A 21,326-nucleotide genomic window follows, 5' to 3' on the forward strand; every position below is an offset into this window, starting at 1 on the left:
TGGTTCGATTCCAGGCTGTATCACAACCGGTCGTGATTGGGAGTCCCATAGGGCGGCGCACAATTGTCCCTGCGTCGTCCGGGCTAGGGTTTGGCCGGGGTAGGCCGTCATTGTAAATAAGAATTTGTTCTTAACTGACTTGCCTATTTAAATAAAGGTTAAATAAAAAAATACTTATATTTCTCTGTAAACAAATTGAGTACAGACTTTTAGCATGCTTATTGAAAAGGGCACTCAACATGTACTGCACTGACACAAATGACTGATGATTGGTTGAAAGAAATTGATAATTAGAAGATTGTGGGAGCTGTACTGTTAGATTTCTGTGCAGCCTTTGATATTATTGACTATAACCTGTTGTTGAAAAAACGTATGTGTTATGGCTTTTCAACCTCTGCCATATCGTGGATTCAGAGCTATCTATCTAATAGAACTCAAAGGGTTTTATGTAATGGAAGGTTTTATAATGTCAAAAATGGAGGATGTGGTGTACCACAGGGCACCTCTCTAGGCCCTCTATTTTTTTCTATTTCTACCAATGACATTCCAATGGCATTAAACGAAGCCTGTGTGTCCATGTATGCTGATGATTCAACCATATACCCATCAGCAACCACAGCTAATGAAGTGACTGAAATCTTTAACATGGAGTTCCAGTCTTTTTTGGAATGGATGGCCAGTAATAAACTGGTCCTGAACATCTCTAAAACTAAGAGCATTGTATTTGGTACAAATCATTCCCTAAGTTGTAGACCTCAGCTGAATCTGGTAATGAATGATGTTGCTGTTGAAGAAGTTGAGGAGACTAAATTACTTTATGTTACCTTATGTTGTAAACTGTCATGGTCAAAACATATAGATTGAATGGTTGTACAGATGTGGAGATGTCTGTCCATAATAAGGAGATGTTCTGCTTTTTTGACACCACACTCCACAAAGCAAGTCCTGCAGGCTCTAGTTTTGTCATATCTTGATTATTGTCCAGCCGTGTGGTCAAGTTCTGCTAAAAAAGACCTTGTTAAGCTGCAGCTGGCCCAGAACAGAGCAGAATGTCTTGCTCTTCATTGTAATCAGAGGGCTGATATAAATACTATGCATGCCAGTCTCTCTTGGCTAAGAGTTGAGGAGAGACTGACTGCATCACAGCTAGCCTACACCTGGTATGAATCCTGGCTGTAGTCTCCTCATAGAGACCTGGTATGAATCCTGGCTGTAGTCATCACTTAGAGACCTGGTATGAATCCTGGCTGTAGTCTCCTCATAGAGACCTGGTATGAATCCTGGCTGTAGTCATCACTTAGAAACCTGGTATGAATCCTGGCTGTCGTCATCACATAGAGACCTGGTATGAATCCTGGCTGTAGTCATCACATAGAGACCTGGTATGAATCCTGGCTGTAGTCATCACATAGAGACCTGGTATGAATCCTGGCTGTAGTCATCACATAGAGACCTGGTATGAATCCTGGCTGTAGTCATCACTTAGAGACCTGGTATGAATCCTGGCTGTAGTCATCACATAGAGACCTGGTATGAATCCTGGCTGTCGTCATCACATAGAGACCTGGTATGAATCCTGGCTGTCGTCATCACTTAGAGACCTGGTATGACTCCTGGCTGTAGTCATCACATAGAGACCTGGTATGAATCCTGGCTGTAGTCATCACTTAGAGACCTGGTATGAATCCTGGCTGTAGTCATCACATAGAGACCTGGTATGAATCCTGGCTGTCGTCATCACATAGAGACCTGGTATGAATCCTGGCTGTCGTCATCACTTAGAGACCTGGTATGACTCCTGGCTGTAGTCATCACATAGAGACCTGGTATGAATCCTGGCTGTCGTCATCACATGGAGACCTGGTATGAATCCTGGCTGTAGTCATCACATGGAGACCTGGTATGAATCCTGGCTGTAGTCATCACATAGAGACCTGGTATGAATCCTGGCTGTAGTCATCACATAGAGACCTGGTATGAATCCTGGCTGTAGTCATCACATAGAGACCTGGTATGAATCCTGGCTGTAGTCATCACATAGAGACCTGGTATGAATCCTGGCTGTAGTCATCACATAGAGACCTGGTATGAATCCTGGCTGTAGTCATCACATAGAGACCTGGTATGAATCCTGGCTGTAGTCATCACATAGAGACCTGGTATGAATCCTGGCTGTCGTCATCACATAGAAACCTGGTATGAATCCTGGCTGTAGTCATCACTTAGAGACCTGGTATGAATCCTGGCTGTCGTCATCACATGGAGACCTGGTATGAATCCTGGCTGTCGTCATCACATAGAAACCTGGTATGAATCCTGGCTGTAGTCATCACTTAGAGACCTGGTATGAATCCTGGCTGTCGTCATCACATGGAGACCTGGTATGAATCCTGGCTGTCGTCATCACTTAGACACCTGGTATAAATCCTGGCTGTAGTCATCACTTAGAGACCTGGTATGAATCCTGGCTGTAGTCATCACATAGAAACCTGGTATGAATCCTGGCTGTAGTCAACCTCATAGAGACCTGGTATGAATCCTGGCTGTCGTCATCACATAGAGACCTGGTATGAATCCTGGCTGTAGTCCCCTCATAGAGTCCTGGTATGAATCCTGGCTGTAGTCCCCTCATAGAGACCTGGTATGAATCCTGGCTGTAGTCCCCTCATAGAGGCCTGGTATGAATCCTGTCTGTAGTCCCCTCATAGAGACCTGGTATGAATCCTGGCTGTTGTCATCACATAGAGACCTGGTATGAATCCTGGCTGTAGTCCCCTCATAGAGACCTGGTATGAATCCTGGCTGTAGTCCCCTCATAAAGACCTGGTATGAATCCTGGCTGTTGTCATCACATAGAGACCTGGTATGAATCCTGGCTGTAGTCATCACATAGACACCTGGTATGAATCCTGTCTGTAGTCTCCTCATAGAGACCTGGTATGAATCCTGGCTGTAGTCCCCTCATAGAGACCTGGTATGAATCCTGTCTGTAGTCCCCTGATAGAGACCTGGTATAAATCCTGTCTGTAGTCATCACATAGAGACCTGGTATGAATCCTGTCTGTAGTCCCCTCATAGAGACCTGGTATGAATCCTGGCTGTAGTCCCCTCATAGAGACCTGGTATGAATCCTGTCTGTAGTCCCCTCATAGAGACCTTGTATGAATCCTGGCTGTAGTCATCACATAGAGACCTGGTATGAATCCTGGCTGTAGTCATCACATAGAGATCTGGTATGAATCCTGTCTGTAGTCATCACATAGAGACCTGGTATGAATCCTGGCTGTAGTCCCCTCATAGAGACCTGGTATGAATCCTGGCTGTTGTCATCACATAGAGACCTGGTATGAATCCTGGCTGTAGTCCCCTCATAAAGACCTGGTATGAATCCTGGCTGTTGTCATCACATAGAGACCTGGTACGAATCCTGGCTGTAGTCATCACATAGACACCTGGTATGAATCCTGTCTGTAGTCTCCTCATAAAGACCTGGTATGAATCCTGTCTGTAGTCATCACATAGAGACCTGGTATGAATCCTGTCTGTAGTCCCCTCATAGAGACCTGGTATGAATCCTGTCTGTAGTCCCCTCATAGAGACCTGGTATGAATCCTGTCTGTAGTCCCCTCATAGAGACCTGGTCCCAAATGGCACCCTATTCTCCATGTGTTCTGTATAGTATAGGGAGTAGGATGCCACGTTTAGCTGTAGGGGTCGGCACCTAGTCCAGCCGTTAAGAGCATTGGGCCAGTAACTGAAATGTCACCAGTTCCGATCTCAGAGCCAACGAGGTGAACAATCTGTCGATGTGCCCTTGAGCAAGGCGCATAAACCCTATTTCCTCGTGTAAGTTGCTTTGGATAAGAGCATCTGCTAAATAACTCAAATGTAAGTGTAGTACCGTGTAGGAGGTCTTGATGGCCAGTCTACATCTCCCTCTATATGTCTCTAACAGCTAGTCTACATCTCCCTCTATATGTCTCTAACAGTCAGCTAGTCTACATCTCCCTCTATATGTCTCTAACAGTCAGCTAGTCAACATCATGTCAACATCAGAAGCCTCCTCCCTAAGTTTGTCTTACTCACCGCTTTAGCACACTCTGCCAACCCTGATGTCCTTGCCGTGTCTGAATCCTGGCTTAGGAAGGCCACCAAAAATTCTGAGATTTCCATACCCAACTATAACACTTTCCGTCAAGATAGAACTGCCAAAGGGGGAGGAGTTGCAATCTACTGCAGAGATAGCCTGCAAAGTTCTGTCATACTTTCCAGGTCTATGCCCAAACAGTTCGAACTTCTAATTTTAAAAATTAATCTCTCCAGAAATAAGTCTCTCACTGTTGCCGCCTGCTACCGACCCCCCTCAAGCAGAAATTTGCATCCTGTAGCTCTAACTCCAAAAAGTTCTGGGATACTGTAAAGTCCATGGAGAACAAGAGCACCTCCTCCCAGCTGCCCACTGCACTGAGGCTAGGTAACACGGTCACCACCGATAAATCCGTGATGATCGAAGACTTCAACAAGCATTTCTCAATGGCTGGCCATGCCTTCCTCCTGGCGACTCCAACCTTGGCCAACAGCCAAGGTTGGAAATGATTGCAGGTCTTGATTGGGAGAGCTAGCTAAAACAACAGGTGAGATAACAGCAGCTAGTCAGCTAACACAGCAACAGCAGGTAAAAATGGCGACGACTAGGCAGAGAGGGTCGGATTAACTACACACAGAGCCTGAGTTAAAACACAGAGCCGACAGATAAAACACAAGTAAACAGAATGGAGTACCGTAAATTAATGGACAGTCCGGTAGGCATCAGCTATGTAGCCAGGTGATCATAGTGTCCAGGGGGCAGCCGTAGATGGAGCAGGGAAGTCGCCGCTAAGCTAGCACGCGGTGTTTAAAGTTAGTAGCCCGGGGGGGTGAGTCTGCTCAGACGAAGGGGGTCTGCTCAGACGGAGGCCGGTTGAGGGTACAGCGGATGAGGTAATCGTCTGCAGACCAGATGTGGTCGTGTCGACAGAGAATCCAGGCCGGATGGCGAGAGAGAGGTTGTGATTGTAGAATTGTGTTTGCTAACTGATGCTAGCTTCGTAGCAGTGGCACTAGCTGTGCTAGCTGCGTTAGCTGCAGGCTAGCTGTGAGGATCAGAAGTAGTGGATCAGGGATTACGGCAGGAATCCGGCATTGTTGTCGAGAGACAGTCCGATGCTGTTAAATTGGTGAGTAATATCCAGGCTAATAACAGGGCTGGTGTCTGTGCCGAAAGTAAAGGCTGCTAGCATCGGTTAAAAATGGCTAAGTAGCTTGTAGCTGGTAGCTTGTAGCTGGTTAGCTACTGGGGGTTCTTGAATGTGTTCCACAGTTCCAACGGTAAAAGCTGCTAGCATCGGTTAAAAATGGCTAAGTAGCTTGTAGCTGGTAGCTTGTAGCTGGTTAGCTACTGGGGGTTCGTGAATGTGTTCCAAAGATAAAAAATGATAGCGATTCCGTACCACATTGGGTGAGGTAGGTTACCGGAAGGTATAATCGAAAAGAGATAGAAAAAAAATAATAAATATATACAAGAAGTACGAAAAAATACAATGTGCACGAGAGCACTAAAAAATACACGTCTACACTGCTACGCCATCTTGGATCTAGAGGGAGATGTAGACTAGCTGGCTGTTTGAGACATATAGAGGGAGATGTAGACTAGCTGTTAGAGACACATAGAGGGAGATGTAGACTAGCATCGGACTGTCTCTCGAGTCTACATCTCCCTCTATATCTCTAACAGCTAGTCTACATCTCCCTCTATATCTCTAACAGCTAGTCTACATCTCCCTCTATATGTCTCTAACAGTCAGCTAGTCTACATCTCCCTCTATATGTCTCTAACAGCCAGCTAGTCTACATCTCCCTCTATATGTCTCTAACAGTCAGCTAGTCTACATCTCCCTCTATATGTCTCTAACAGTCAGCTAGTCTACATCTCCCTCTATATGTCTCTAACAGTCAGCTAGTCTACATCTCCCTCTATATGTCTCTAACAGTCAGCTAGTCTACATCTCCCTCTATATGTCTCTAACAGTCAGCTAGTCTACATCTCCCTCTATATGTCTCTAACAGCCAGCTAGTCTACATCTCCCTCTATATGTCTCTAACAGCCAGCTAGTCTACATCTCCCTCTATATGTCTCTAACAGTCAGCTAGTCTACATCTCCCTCTATATGTCTCTAACAGCCAGCTAGTCTACATCTCCCTCTATATGTCTCTAACAGCTAGTCTACATCTCCCTCTATATGTCTCTAACAGTCAGCTAGTCTACATCTCCCTCTATATGTCTCTAACAGCCAGCTAGTCTACATCTCCCTCTATATGTCTCTAACAGCCAGCTAGTCTACATCTCCCTCTATATGTCTCTAACAGCCAGCTAGTCTACATCTCCCTCTATATGTCTCTAACAGCCAGCTAGTCTACATCTCCCTCTATATGTCTCTAACAGCTAGTCTACATCTCCCTCTATATGTCTCTAACAGCTAGTCTACATCTCCCTCTATATGTCTCTAACAGCTAGTCTACATCTCCCTCTATATGTCTCTAACAGCTAGTCTACATCTCCCTCTATATGTCTCTAACAGCTAGTCTACATCTCCCTCTATATGTCTCTATCAGTCAGCTAGTCTACATCTCCCTCTATATGTCTCTAACAGCCAGCTAGTCTACATCTCCCTCTATATGTCTCTAACAGCCAGCTAGTCTACATCTCCCTCTATATGTCTCTAACAGTCAGCTAGTCTACATCTCCCTCTATATGTCTCTAACAGCCAGCTAGTCTACATCTCCCTCTATATGTCTCTATCAGTCAGCTAGTCTACATCTCCCTCTATATGTCTCTAACAGTCAGCTAGTCTACATCTCCCTCTATATGTCTCTAACAGCTAGTCTACATCTCCCTCTATATGTCTCTAACAGCCAGCTAGTCTACATCTCCCTCTATATGTCTCTAACAGCCAGCTAGTCTACATCTCCCTCTATATGTCTCTAACAGCTAGTCTACATCTCCCTCTATATGTCTCTAACAGCCAGCTAGTCTACATCTCCCTCTATATGTCTCTAACAGCCAGCTAGTCTACATCTCCCTCTATATGTCTCTAACAGCCAGCTAGTCTACATCTCCCTCTATATGTCTCTAACAGCCAGCTAGCCGCATTCCGATCATTCAAACAAGCAGCTCTTTTCTTTCCTTTACATACCTGCACCTGCGCTGAGGATTGAATGTCCTTTAAAACTCAACTCAACGCCTTCAGATGCTCCTTGTATTGTGTGCCTGATGTGCTGTCTCTAACAGAATGATAACACTGTCATCTACGATGCCTGGTCTCTTCTCCCAGCGTTCCACCCGCCACCCTATCCCCTCTAACAGAATGACAATACTGTTATCTGTCCCCTCTATACAGTGGTAGTAGTGCACTAGATAGGTAACAGGGTTGCCATTTGGGATTCAGCCCTTCTCTCTGCCTCTGTGTGTCTTCCCCTCCCTCCCCCCCTCCCCCTCTCTGTTTACCAACCCCCCCCCATCACCCCGGGACCTGACGGCAGGGTCGACCACGACACTGTAGGATCATTAAACATGGATTCCTTCTTTTGTACAGGTGATTCGTGGAGAGTTATGAGAAAGGGGGCGTGTAACAGTAGTAGCCCTTATCAAAGTGCCAGGTGAGAGGGGACGACACATACAGGACGTGACCTCATTGAACCTCGCGCTGCAGGGCCCCGTGTCCACCAAGCATCTGGGAGAACTGATCTATCATCCATTTGGGTTTTTGAAATCATAATGAATAGTAAAGGGTGGACCTGATCCTCGAGCAGCAGTTCCACTATGAGACACTTTGTGAATGTGGGCATGTAGCGCTAGGTGAGAGGGATGGGGTGGTAGTAGTAGTACTACCTACTGTTCCTCTGTTTTTAAAGACTGCAGGGATTATGTTCTGACTGTTGGAGGATAAAGAAAGCTGTTGAGGGTAACACGCCTGGCACCTGTTTACTAAACTAACGGTGCTCTCGTCTAATCCCTCCAGCATACCTGCCTTACCTGCCTTATCTTCCATACCTGCCTTATCTTCCTTACATGCCATACCTGCCTTACCTGCCTTACCTTCCATACCTGCCTTATCTTCCTTACATGCCATACCTGCCTTACCTGCCTTATCTTCCATACCTGCCTTACCTGCCTTACCTTCCTTACATGCCATACCTGCCTTACCTGCCATACCTGCCTTATCTTCCATACCTACCTTACCTTCCTTACATGCCATACCTGCCTTACCTGCCTTATCTTCCATACCTGCCTTACCTGCCTTATCTTCCATACCTGCCTTATCTTCCATATCAGCCATACCTGCCTTATCTTCCATACCTGCCTTATCTGCCATACCTGCCTTACCTGCCTTATCTGCCATACCTGCCTTACCTGCCTTATCTTCCATACCTGCCTTACCTGCCTTACCTGCCTTATCTTCCATACCTGCCTTATCTTCCATACCTGCTTTACCTGCCTTATCTTCCATACCTGCCTTACCTGATTATCTGCCATACCTTGCCTTATCTGCCTTACCTGCCTTATCTTCCATACCTGCCTTATCTTCCTTACCTGCCTTATCTTCCATACCTGCCTTATCTTCCATACCTGCCTTACCTGATTATCTGCCATACCTGCCTTACCTGCCTCACATGCCATACCTGCCTTACCTGCCTTACCTGCCTTATCTTTCTTACCTGCCATACCTGCCTTACCTGCCTTATCTTCCATACCTGCCACACCTGCCTTATCTTCCATACCTGCCTTATCTTTCTTACCTGCCATACCTGATTATCTGCCATACCTGCCTTACCTGCCTTATCAATCAATTTTATTTTATATAGCCCTTCGTACATCAGCTAATATCTCGAAGTGCTGTACAGACACCCAGCCTAAAACCCCAAACAGCTAGTAATGCAGGTGTAGAAGCACTGCCTTACCTGCCTCACCTGCCTTATCTTCCATATCTGCCATACCTGCCTTATCTTTCTTACCTGCCATATCTGCCTTACCTGCCTTATCTTCCATACCTGCCTTACCTGGTCATTCTCAGGACCACTAGGAGACTATGAGCTCAGAAATAATGTTCATCAGACAAATTCTTAATTTGTTTTTTTTATGTTCTTGTTTCTAAAACATCTTTATTTATTTTTTACATTTATTTGTTACATTTTTATATGTTTTGATATTTAAATGGATGTCAATATGTCTGTCCGTAAACATTCCAGTAATGACAAGAGTCTACCGTTAGATTGATCCTATTCTACCCCGGCCAGCATTGAGTCCTGATGACCTTAATCCCCATCCATCCAGCAGTCCACCAACAGTGAGTAGTGAACGTGTGGATACCTGTGTTGTACGCACACACCAGACGAGTTGAGCAGGACCGTTCACGTAGAAATATGCTCTGTAGAACAAAACATGTCGGTTGCATTTCTATCTGCAACGTTCAACAACTGAAACGTGGCCCCGGGTTATGAAACTGACGGGGAAAATGATCTTAGGAATTGTATATGATTGTATATGTTTCGTCAAAAATGCAGAACAGAAGCAGCCTTAGTGTGAACGGCCTATCATGTAATAATATCCAGCATTATGTCAAAAATAAACACAAACAAAAACCTTTCTCACCTCCGGCTGTTGTAAGTCATGCACCAAAGACCATTAGATAGATGAGACATTACGAGATCAGAGAAGCCGTATGATGCAGGATGGAACACCACCTATACAAGTCAAGTGCCATAAAATCTTGTTTTTTCTCTGCATCACCGACCGTCGACACAAAACACTCTTCTCTTGCTGTTGATGAAGAAGCTTATCAAATACTTTTAGTCCTTTAGGGGGGGGGTATTTTTCTTCTTGTAACATGTCATTATACTTCATAACTCGACATAATAAATAGGGTCTGACGTTGGTCCTCAGAAAGGGGACACAGGGTATGGGGAGTAGAGGGGTAGGAGGGTGTAGGAGGCCAGGGAACGTGGGGGGGGTAGGAGGGGGGGGAGTATGGGGCCAGGGGAGGAGGGGGCAGGGGACATAAGGGGGAGTGGGGGGGGGTTCTCAGTCCTCAGAGGTGACATCAATGTCCTCGGAGCTGCCCTGCTTGGTGGCAAGTCTCCATCTGTTGATGTGGTGGTTTCCTTTCTTCTTCTGATGACAGTCAGGCCCCTCCTCCTCCAGCTTCTGTCTCTTGTATTTAGTCCTCCTGTTCTGGAACCAAACCTTCACCTGGGGAGGAAGACAGGGACATTAGAGACATCTATCTTATCAAGGACATCTATTTCATTTTATTGGAGGGCTCTCTAGGCTCCTCTATTCTGGGAAGATCTCAATTTGCATACTCCTCACAGTCCTCTCTCCTTGTCACCTTCTCAAACCCCATTGGAGAAGAAGGTCAGAGGGGGAGGGACCTCTGTCTTTCTCACCGTGGATGCTCTGTTTCACTATTGTTTCTCGTGAAATTTACCCCACAAAATATGTATTTAGTGCGTTAAACAACCATATCATGAACATTACAAGTAAAATCTTCGTAAATAGCTACTATTTGCAAAAAAATTGCGCTAGAAATGTAAACAAAAGTGGTTGAAAAGCTACACTCAACACCAAAAAACTGTTCGCTGCGCATTATAATTTGCATATCAACACCAAGGTCACCAAGTCAATTGATATAACGATGTTTGGTCATGATGTCATTCTAATGTATTTAGTTGCCGTTATAAGCAACTTTCAAGCCTGCCAAGGAGAGGGTAAGGGTATCCTATTGTAGTGTATTAGGGTCCTATTGATGCTGGTGGCGATTCGTTTCGCGGTCATATCCTCCGGAAGTTAGGTTGCTGGCGGTTAGACGATACCTTACCATTAATTGAAGAGAAGTTACAAAGATTTTTATTCCCGCGAATATTTGCATTCAATAACCATCGCCTATTTCATTTCAACATCAATATGTCCATAGAGGGCTTCCCTATTCGTCTTGTTTTTTTTTTGTTTTTTTATAGTAGGTAGATATATTATTTTAATAATAAATTATATCCTGGAAAAACTAGCGAGAATAATGCAGGATAGTATTTGTATTTATTATGGATCCCCATTAGCGCTACTCTTCCTGGGCAGTGAACGAGTTTTGTATCAAAATGTCGAGTTATTCACTTGGATTTTACTTATACGTGTCATTATTTCACTTTAGGCGACGTTATGTTGACGCTTTATGCTCTAACTAAAGAATATCTTACTTTTCTGTTCATCAGGCTAGATCAACTATTTTTTCCAATAACAACGTATTGGAAATGGAGCTCACGTGACCTGTTTTTAACTGATTATTAGATGACTCACTGAACTTTGACAATACATTTCTACAATAGCCTATTCAGATTTTTTCTTATTGTAGGCCTTTCGCTAACAGTAATTCCAGCGTAAAAATGTGTCGATATTGGTCCTGTGTGAACTATAGTCCTATTTATACCTGTAGGAAAGAGCGAACGTTTTCCAGAAGACACACTAATGGATAGCCTAATAATAATGTCAAACGTCAATAATAATTACAATTTAATATTAATGATAATAATAATTACATTTTAATTGCAATAATATTGAAAACAATGTGAACGGAACCGGTTTAAAACATTTATTTCACGAAGCTAATATAACGGAATAGGGATCCCTCCATCGAACTAATACATAATACACTGAAAATGTTTTCTTAATTTATAACAAATAAATAAGAATAATTTGCTGATTTATATGTTTGTTATTACGGCATATTACAAATTTGTATAAAACAGTTTTTTAAATGTTTTTGAAGATATTGTATTTGGATGACGAGGCAAGCTTCATTGACCGTCAACGCAGATTGCAGAATGCGTTTGGGCTGTATTACTCATGATTTATATATTCCCGAACTGTGTTTTAATACAATTCAATACCGGGTAGCGATTCTCACCTGTGTTTCAGACAGACTCAGACTGTTGGCCAGCTGTTTCCTCTCCGCTCCTACCACGTAATGATTCTTCTCGAAAGCCCGTTCGAGCCGCAGGAGCTGCGACGGGGAGAAGGCGGTGCGGATCCGCTTGGGTTTCCGGGCGAACGGGCCGTGAAGGAGCAAGCTATCTTGGGAAACATCATTTCCTGGGGGGGGCAGAGAGAGAGGGAGAGGGAAATCACAGTGGGATTGAAGCAATGAACACACTGAGCAACACGAGGCGCGTTTTGATGTGCAGTGAGGTGGAATAGAACAGCATACGCCCTGTTGGTTTCAGAGGCGAGTTTATAAACTCTTGGTGTAGTTTGAACTATAGTCAGCGTTTTAACTATACAGCGTCTATGTAGGCCTCAATTTAAACAGTAGACCTAGATTTTATATCGCAACAATTAATGCTATATATATATTATATATATATATATATATATATATCTATGAGACACTGTTTAATTCATCAACAACATCATGTGTCTTCTTTAAATTGAGAATACTACGAAACCTGTGTCCAAATATTGAGAATATTTGATCGTATGTGTCCAAATAGCCTATATTGTATAGCAGACCTATTAAATGAAGTCACACAGGAACATTAGGGAGAGTTAACCTATATATAACCCCTCGTAAAATGTTAGATTCATCGACTGTAATGCATACAGGTCCCTGTGTGTATTTTTTTTTTTAAAGCGGTTCAGACAAAAACATTTACAAGTGATGTGAGACAAATCATTTGGCAGTAAAAAGTTGGCATGAAAAACCCAAATTTGAGAGAACATTTGGGAATAAAATCGTTGTGCACGGATCGGCCCACTCACTCAGATAGTGGTTTCGTGTGATTAGGGATAAATTCACAGTGGGAGTGACCGCGTGACAAAGACAATATTTCCTTTGGCTGTGGCCCGATGTGTGGGGAAACCAACCATGGTGCCGTGGGAAAATAGACTGGTTAGCTATGCACTCCGTTAACCTGGACTTTAGATCTAGAGGAAAATAGACTGGTTAGCTATGCACTCCGTTAACCTGGACTTTAGATCTAGAGGAAAATAGACTGGTTAGCTATGCACTCCGTTAACCTGGACTTTAGATCTAGAGGAAAATAGACTGGTTAGCTATGCACTCCGTTAACCTGGACTTTAGATCTAGAGGAAAATAGATTCCTACATATTTTATCTCCTGTATCATTGACTTCACGTATACCTTTATTATAACAGGTGTTATAACATGTTAGCATACTGTGCTATATATTTTGTTTACCTTTATTATAACAGGGAGTGCCTTTGAGACAAAGGTCTCTTTCACAAGGAAACCCCGCATGCACACAATTCACAAAATAAATTAGAATACACATTTTTAAAAACACACTAATGGAAAATAATCAGCAAATATGTCCTCAATGAAACCATTGCAGCTGCCGGAAAGGCACCAGGTAGTTATAGGGAAGATGGGATGCCTATAGACTAAAAGCTGATTTACCTACTAACTTTGTAGAGACCGAAGGTATTTGTTCACTGATATGAAAATTATAATTCAGATGGATATTTTAGCATGCAATAGCATGGGCTATCTTATTCGTGTTGAAGAATTTTGGTTAGCATTTCCTGGTTTGGTGAATTTTGGTGTGCATTTCTGGTTTGGTGAATGTTGGTGTGCGTTCTCCTCAACGTAATGTTTTTTTGTTGTTAGTTGATTTCGTTTTTTTATCGACATGTCTTCACCTCATGGGAATAGTAGAACATTTGCTGCTCTGCGTTGAGATGTTTGGTTGCAAAACTGATTGACGTTTTCCTTTTACCAAAGTGTGTTGTAGATAAGTACACTCTATCTCACATCCACTATAGATAGGTATTTCCTGTGGTAGAAAAAGTACCCAATTGTCCCACTTGAGTAAAAAGTAAAGATAGCTTAATAGAAAATGACTCCAGTAAAAGAGAAAGTCACCCAGTAAAATACTGGTATTTGGTTTTAAATATACTTAAGTATCTAAAGTAAATATATAATTGCTAAAATATACTTAAGTATAAAAAGTATAAGTTTAAAAGTATAAATAAATAACTATAAATCATTTAAACATCCTTATATTAAGCAAACCAGACGGCACAATTTTCCTTGTTTTGTTTTAATTTACGGATAGCCAGAGGCACTCTCCAACACTCTGGCATCATTTACAAACGAAGCATGTGTGTTTAGTAAATCCGCCAGATCAGAGGCAGTAGGACCAGGGATGTTCTCTGTTTAGTAAATCCGCCAGATCAGAGGCAGTAGGACCAGGGATGTTCTCTGTTTAGTAAATCCGCCAGATCAGAGGCAGTAGGACCAGGGATGTTCTCTGTTTAGTAAATCCGCCAGATCAGAGGCAGTAGGACCAGGGATGTTCTCTGTTTAGTAAATCCGCCAGATCAGAGGCAGTAGGACCAGGGATGTTCTCTTGATAACTGAGTGAATTTGACCATTTTCTGTAACGAGTACTTTTGGGTGTCAGGGGAAATGTATGGAGTACAAATTACAGTATTTTCTTTAGGACTGTAATAAAGTAAAAGTTGTCAAAATATAAATTGTAAAGTAAAGTAAAGATACCAACAACAAAAACTACTGAAGTAGTATTTTAAAGTATTTTTACTTAGTACTTTAAACCACTGATTATTTGTTATGTTCACCTGTGGCTGAAAAGCAAGGTTAACCATAAAGCCTATCCCTCGTTGTCAATAATATTGTAATAAAAACAAATATTAACTGATAATGTTTAACATATAGATGAAAATGAATGATTAACATCATCATTATTGTAGCCTAATTGTTGTCAATCATTAATCTGTGAAATGGACATTTCTGACCGCATGCAGTGTAGGTCACATAGTTTAGTCCTTCATTGTAAAAGTACAAACAACCCAGAGGCATTATTTGTTCTTAATTAACCTGTAACTTGAGCTGCTTGACATTGGCTATTGAGATTGAGAAGTTATTTATTTAATTTTGAAACACACACACACACCATCAATCAATCATTATTACCTTGAAATCTGTGTCCGAAGAACCTGTTCCGTAAAACCCATGGGTAGAAGTTAAGAGGGTCTCGGTGCTGCGTCCCAAAGAAGTGTGCAGGGTGTTGTAGGTGGCCCCCTCCTAGCTGATGGGGGTTCATGGTCAGCCCGGGGTGGTTGACCGACTCAGGGAACACCAGCTCCGGGTTCTGATACAGAGACCTGCTGCCGTTGGGACTCTGGTACCCGTTCATGAAAGCGTCAGTGGGGTTGGAATAAGTCAGGGCCGTCGGTCGGATGGGATCTTCGGTGGTTTGAGGGTTTTCTTTGGCCACCAAGGATTCTATCGTAAAACAGCGTTTACCCGCGGACGAAAACATCTTCCTCACTTCACGTATAGAAATCCCAGAAGAAAAAAAACAGAATATATCTTGTAACTTACTCTTTAAGCCAGTCGCAATGGTACCCCTTCAAAAAGGCATAGTGAGCACCTACGGTAGAGCCCCCCTGGACCGATGTTCTGAGCGGGAACCTTGAGCACCTTTTTGAGTTAGTGACGCGACGCCTGATCCGCGGAGCTGCGTTTCGTGTCAGGGAGAATATGAGGAGAAATGTGCGTCAACGTTCTGGAACCCAGAGGACTGGGAGGTGGTGCGGGCAGGGGCAACCGGGGCTGAAACTAAATTGTGCTGATTGGACGAGTACACCTGCCAATGAGTTCTCACAACTACCTGGCGCCTGGATTTAGAGCAGAGGCAGGATTGGAGTTGGAGATGAGCAACTTCAAAAGCAACAATAGGTTCATGTGAAAAGATTAGCATAGTGACCCATAGTCGATTATTTTTTCATCGGGTGACATTTTGCTCATTGTATAAAGACAACACCAGCAAAAAATATTCAGGTTGAATATCCATGAACACATTTGTTATCAACATGATGCGTAAAAATCAGTGTTTATTTACAAGGTTGACAATGACAGTTCTTTCTCCATTAAAGCGAAGCCTATAATACCAATAATTTGCTAATGGTAAAATACGTCAAAGCCTCCGGGTCATACGTGACTTTAGTGCGCCATCCCGATGCTTCTATTTTTCCTCCGGTCTCCTCAGACCAAACCGCTTGGAAACCTTCTTGGTGCCCCGCGCCAAGACCGCTTGTGGTTTCTGAAGAGAGCTCCGTCAAAAAAAATGACGTTTTCATGACGTTGTTATTACTTCTATGGCTGTTTGTTTATGTGATATTAGATCTCAGTTTAATATAGAGGAAATACGCGTTTAAAAAAATCAAAGTCCAACCCACTGGTTAAGTTAACACTCATTTGGATATCACAACACCGTGATAATGAAGCGTGATGATTGACTAAAAGGTTTCATCAGCAGAAATTGGAAATCTCATCCTTATAGCAGATATATATACTGACTCTTAGGCCTATATTATAATTAGTCTTTGCAATATGGCACCTCTTTTAAATAGTCCTCTTTCAGTTAATAACATGACCTAACAGCCTACTAATGTGAATTCTAACCTCGATCAGAAAGATAACAGTAGTTGGTAATTTAGGCCTAAAAGCGATCCTATAGGAATATTAGATGTTTTATTTAGTTATGGGATTTTCATAGTTAATAGACATAGGCCTATAGCTGATAATTATAATGTATAATTATATTATGGAAAACCGCATTGTTATTGTGCAACCTCTTATGATCAAAAACGAATAGGCCAGTAAGACAATAAAATAAAACAAGTTTTACAAATATATTTTTACACCCTTTATTGTCATTATTGCTTGGCGTGTACATCTCGTGTACCTTATAGAATTGGCGTTAACCCTGTTCTTTCTAAGAAATATGTTATACCTTCAGAATAGTACATTTTTTAAAGAGTTATAATTTAATATAATTTCAGATGGCGAGTTATTGTGGATGCCAGGACACAGATAGATTAAAATAGGCCTTAAATTAACTTTGGATTTTTTTCGAAAGAGATCCATGCAACGGTGAACAAAGACTCTGTACGACGGTACATTATAGTGTGCGTTAGACTTCTCTAAACCTGTATTGGCTCTCTGCTGATGATATTAACTATATCAATGTTGTTTCCATGGAGACATTTCCACCCGTGAGGTCGGAGGAAACCTGTGATCCATCTCTACTGCAGTAGTCTATGACTAAGCTAGCTGTAGTCACAAGTCCTGGATGTCCGTCTATTGCTACAGCTGTTGAACCCCGCACTACGCTCAGCCTGACAATGTATTGGCGTTCTTGATGATGAAATAATCTAATCATTTGTCAAGATATTACAGAATATAAATGTGAAGTTCACGGGCAGCTTGTAGTGTAGGCTATTCCTCCAAGGACCTTTGTAGCCTATGGCTTGTGTTCGGTTTTCATCGTGTTGCGCTCTATTCACGTTGGGAAGTTAATAATTGTCCCCCTTAATATGCTCTAATGCTCAGAGTGGAGCATTAGAAAATCATTACCCTTGGAATGATGCGGTGGAACAACATGTTGATTGGCTGTTTAGAGGCTAAAGGCTCTTAAACGCAGTCATTGGGTTTAAACACGGACATTGGGTTTAAACGCTGACATTGGGTTTAAACACGGACATTGGGTTTAAACACGGACATTGGGTTTAAACGCAGACATTGGGTTTAAACGCTGACATTGGGTTTAAACACAGACATTGGGTTTAAACACAGACATTGGGTTTAAACACAGACATTGGGTTTAAACGCAGTCATTGGGTTTAAACACAGACATTGGGTTTAAACGCAGACATTGGGTTTAAACGCTGACATTGGGTTTAAACACAGACATTGGGTTTAAACACAGACATTGGGTTTAAACACAGACATTGGGTTTAAACACAGACATTGGGTTTCAACACAGACATTGGGTTTAAACACGGACATTGGGTTTAAACACAGTCATTGGGTTTAAACACAGACATTGGGTTTAAACGCAGACATTGGGTTTAAACACAGACATTGGGTTTAAACACAGACATTGGGTTTAAACACAGACATTGGGTTTAAACACGGACATTGGGTTTAAACACGGACATTGGGTTTAAACGCTGACATTGGGTTTAAACACAGACATTGGGTTTAAACGCAGCCATTGGGTTTAAACACAGACATTGGGTTTAAACACAGACATTGGGTTTAAACACGGACATTGGGTTTAAACACGGACATTGGGTTTAAACGCTGACATTGGGTTTAAACACAGACATTGGGTTTAAACGCAGCCATTGGGTTTAAACACAGACATTGGGTTTAAACACAGACATTGGGTTTAAACGCAGACATTGGGTTCAAACACAGACATTGGGTTTAAACGCAGTCATTGGGTTTAAACACAGACATTGGGTTTAAACACAGACATTGGGTTTAAACACAGACATTGGGTTTAAACGCAGTCATTGGGTTTAAACACAGACATTGGGTTTAAACACAGACATTGGGTTTAAACGCAGTCATTGGGTTCAAACACAGACATTGGGTTTAAACACAGACATTGGGTTTAAACACAGACATTGGGTTTAAACACAGACATTGGGTTTAAACGCAGTCATTGGGTTCAAACACAGACATTGGGTTTAAACACAGACATTGGGTTTAAACACAGTCATTGGGTTTAAACGCAGACATTGGGTTTAAACACAGACATTGGGTTTAAACACAGACATTGGGTTTAAACACAGACATTGGGTTTACAGTGGTCTTATTGCATGGTAAATGGGTTTACAGGGGTCTTATTGCATGGTAAATGGGTTTACAGGGGTCTTATTGCATGGTAAATGGGTTTACAGGGGTCTTTTTGCATGGTAAATGGGTTTACAGGGGTCTTTTGCATCGTAAATGGGTTTACAGGGGTCTTATTGCATGGTAAATGGGTTTACAGGGGTCTTTTGCATGGTAAATGGGTTTACAGGGGTCTTATTGCATGGTAAATGGGTTTACAGGGGTCTTTTTGCATGGTAAATGGGTTTACAGGGGTCTTTTGCATGGTAAATGGGTTTACAGGGGTCTTTTTGCATGGTAAATGGGTTTACAGGGGTCTTTTGCATGGTAAATGGGTTTACAGGGGTCTTATTGCATGGTAAATGGGTTTACAGGGGTCTTATTGCATGGTAAATGGGTTTACAGGGGTCTTATTGCATGGTAAATGGGTTTACAGGGGTCTTTTGCATCGTAAATGGGTTTACAGGGGTCTTATTGCATGGTAAATGGGTTTACAGGGGTCTTTTGCATGGTAAATGGGTTTACAGGGGTCTTATTGCATGGTAAATGGGTTTACAGGGGTCTTTTTGCATGGTAAATGGGTTTACAGGGGTCTTTTGCATGGTAAATGGGTTTACAGTGGTCTTTTTGCATGGTAAATGGGTTTACAGGGGTCTTTTGCATGGTAAATGGGTTTACAGGGGTCTTTTTGCATGGTAAATGGGTTTACAGGGGTCTTATTGCATGGTAAATGGGTTTACAGGGGTTCTTTTTGCATGGTAAATGGGTTTACAGGGGTCTTATTGCATGGTAAATGGGTTTACAGGTTTTTTTTGGCATGGTAAATAAGTTTACAGGGGTCTTATTGCATGGTAAATGGGTTTACAGGGGTCTTATTGCATGGTAAATGGGTTTACAGGGGTCTTATTGCATGGTAAATGGGTTTACAGGGGTCTTTTGCATGGTAAATGGGTTTACAGGAGGTTTTTGGGATGGTAAATTCATTTAAAAACACACATAGGGCCTGCCTATTGTTAAATGAATCTAAAAAGTAAATACAGCTGAATTGATTGAATCATTATAATAAAGCAGAAATATAAAGCCAATTAACCCTCAAGCTACCGACCGGGGTCAAAACTCTTCCAATGTTCGATGACTTTGTTAATCAACTTGTTCGTAAACAAATCTAAATGATTTGTTTAATGTTTCTCTATCAATGTGGATTTAAGTCCTTTGGTGTCATTTTGACCCCCAAAGCCAAAAACACCTAATTCAGCCTATGCTAATTTGACAGATAGGACCTTTATTTTGAATCTAGGTTTTTTCTGGAGACACAATAACAAGTTATCCATACCACCAGAGGGTGGAGGGGAGCCTGTATCACTGCAGAGATGGAGCACCTTATCCACATGCTTATAACTGGTTATAACTAGGTATGACAGTGTACAACATCCAAAAGTATCTTAGATATGTGCTTAATTGCCGTCCAAACAGCTGATAAAAGTCTGTCAGTGGTATGAATACTTTGTAGAACTGTGGTCCAGAAACCAGATAACCTTTGAATAGACGTATAGTACTGTAGTGGTGTGTATTCTACCCCCAAAAAATGTTATTCTACTGAAAATGTTATTTAAATACAAAGAATTCCTATAATATCTTCCAATATTCTTTATGTGCAACTTGTTATGAGATTTTGGGTGCCATACCATTTGGTTTAAAGTAACTTTAAGGATTTGGGCATGCTTTTTTAAAGCATGTCCCTTACCACTCCCATTGTTTCACTAACAGCTATGCTAATGTAACAGTTTAACTTTACGTCCGTCCCCTCGCCCCGACCCGGGCGCGAACCAGGGACCCTCTGCACACATCAACAACAGTCACCCACGAAGCATCGTTACCCATCGCTCCACAAAAGCCGCGGCCCTTGCAGAGCAAGGGGAACCACTATTTCAAGGTCCTCAGAGCAAGTGACGTCACCGATTGAAAGGCTATTAGCGCGCACCACCGCTAACTAGCTAGCCATTTCACATCCGTTACACTAATGCTGGCTGTGTGGGGTAAGTAAATAAAGAAAACTAAGCCGTATTTTTGGTCAATGTCTATCAAGATCACGTTTTGAAATGAATTGAATAACTTATTGTCAATAAAAGTACTTTTCTATTTCAAATGTTGGTGTACTGCTCCTTTAAATGGTAGCTGTTTTTAACCACATAAATATGACAAAATTAATATTTTCTTCATAGTGCTGAAAATGTAATTATACTATAATCAAATAATGGTAAATTAACTTGTTAGTACTAATGTGGACTGTACTTTGGGAAAAAACTGCACATTATATAAAGGAAACGTTTATTATTTTGTTTTACAGAATATGCCAATTAACTGTAATTTTGCTAAGATATAACAGTCTGTTTTGGTCATGTTTTATTTCAGATAACATTAATTACAGGATTATTGATCTTTAGATTAGAAATCAGTTGATATTTTGCTGTGATTGTTGTTTTTTCCAATAGTTTCTCCTTGGGGTCAAAATTACCCCAGTTGGTTATCGATGAATGTGAAATATGTTCTTAGCTAAGAGGGTTAACTAATACA

At 42.0% G+C, this 21,326-nt stretch overlaps 1 protein-coding gene across 1 annotated transcript; it reads right to left on the reverse strand.

Moving 5' to 3' along the window:
• Positions 1-9,163: 9,163 nt before the first annotated feature.
• Positions 9,164-15,680, reverse strand: emx1 (empty spiracles homeobox 1). The gene is made up of 3 exons (XM_071382671.1): positions 15,039-15,680; positions 11,994-12,178; positions 9,164-10,285 (listed from the first exon to the last, which is right to left on the reverse strand). Exons 1-3 carry the CDS (start codon positions 15,385-15,387, stop codon positions 10,118-10,120), a joined length of 702 nt encoding a protein of 233 aa, XP_071238772.1. The 5' UTR covers positions 15,388-15,680; the 3' UTR covers positions 9,164-10,117.
• Between the last annotated feature and the right edge of the window lie 5,646 nt (positions 15,681-21,326).

The sequence above is a fragment of the Salvelinus alpinus genome, chromosome 34 (assembly GCF_045679555.1).
Source record: "Salvelinus alpinus chromosome 34, SLU_Salpinus.1, whole genome shotgun sequence".
Classification (NCBI taxonomy): Eukaryota; Metazoa; Chordata; class Actinopteri; order Salmoniformes; family Salmonidae; genus Salvelinus; species Salvelinus alpinus.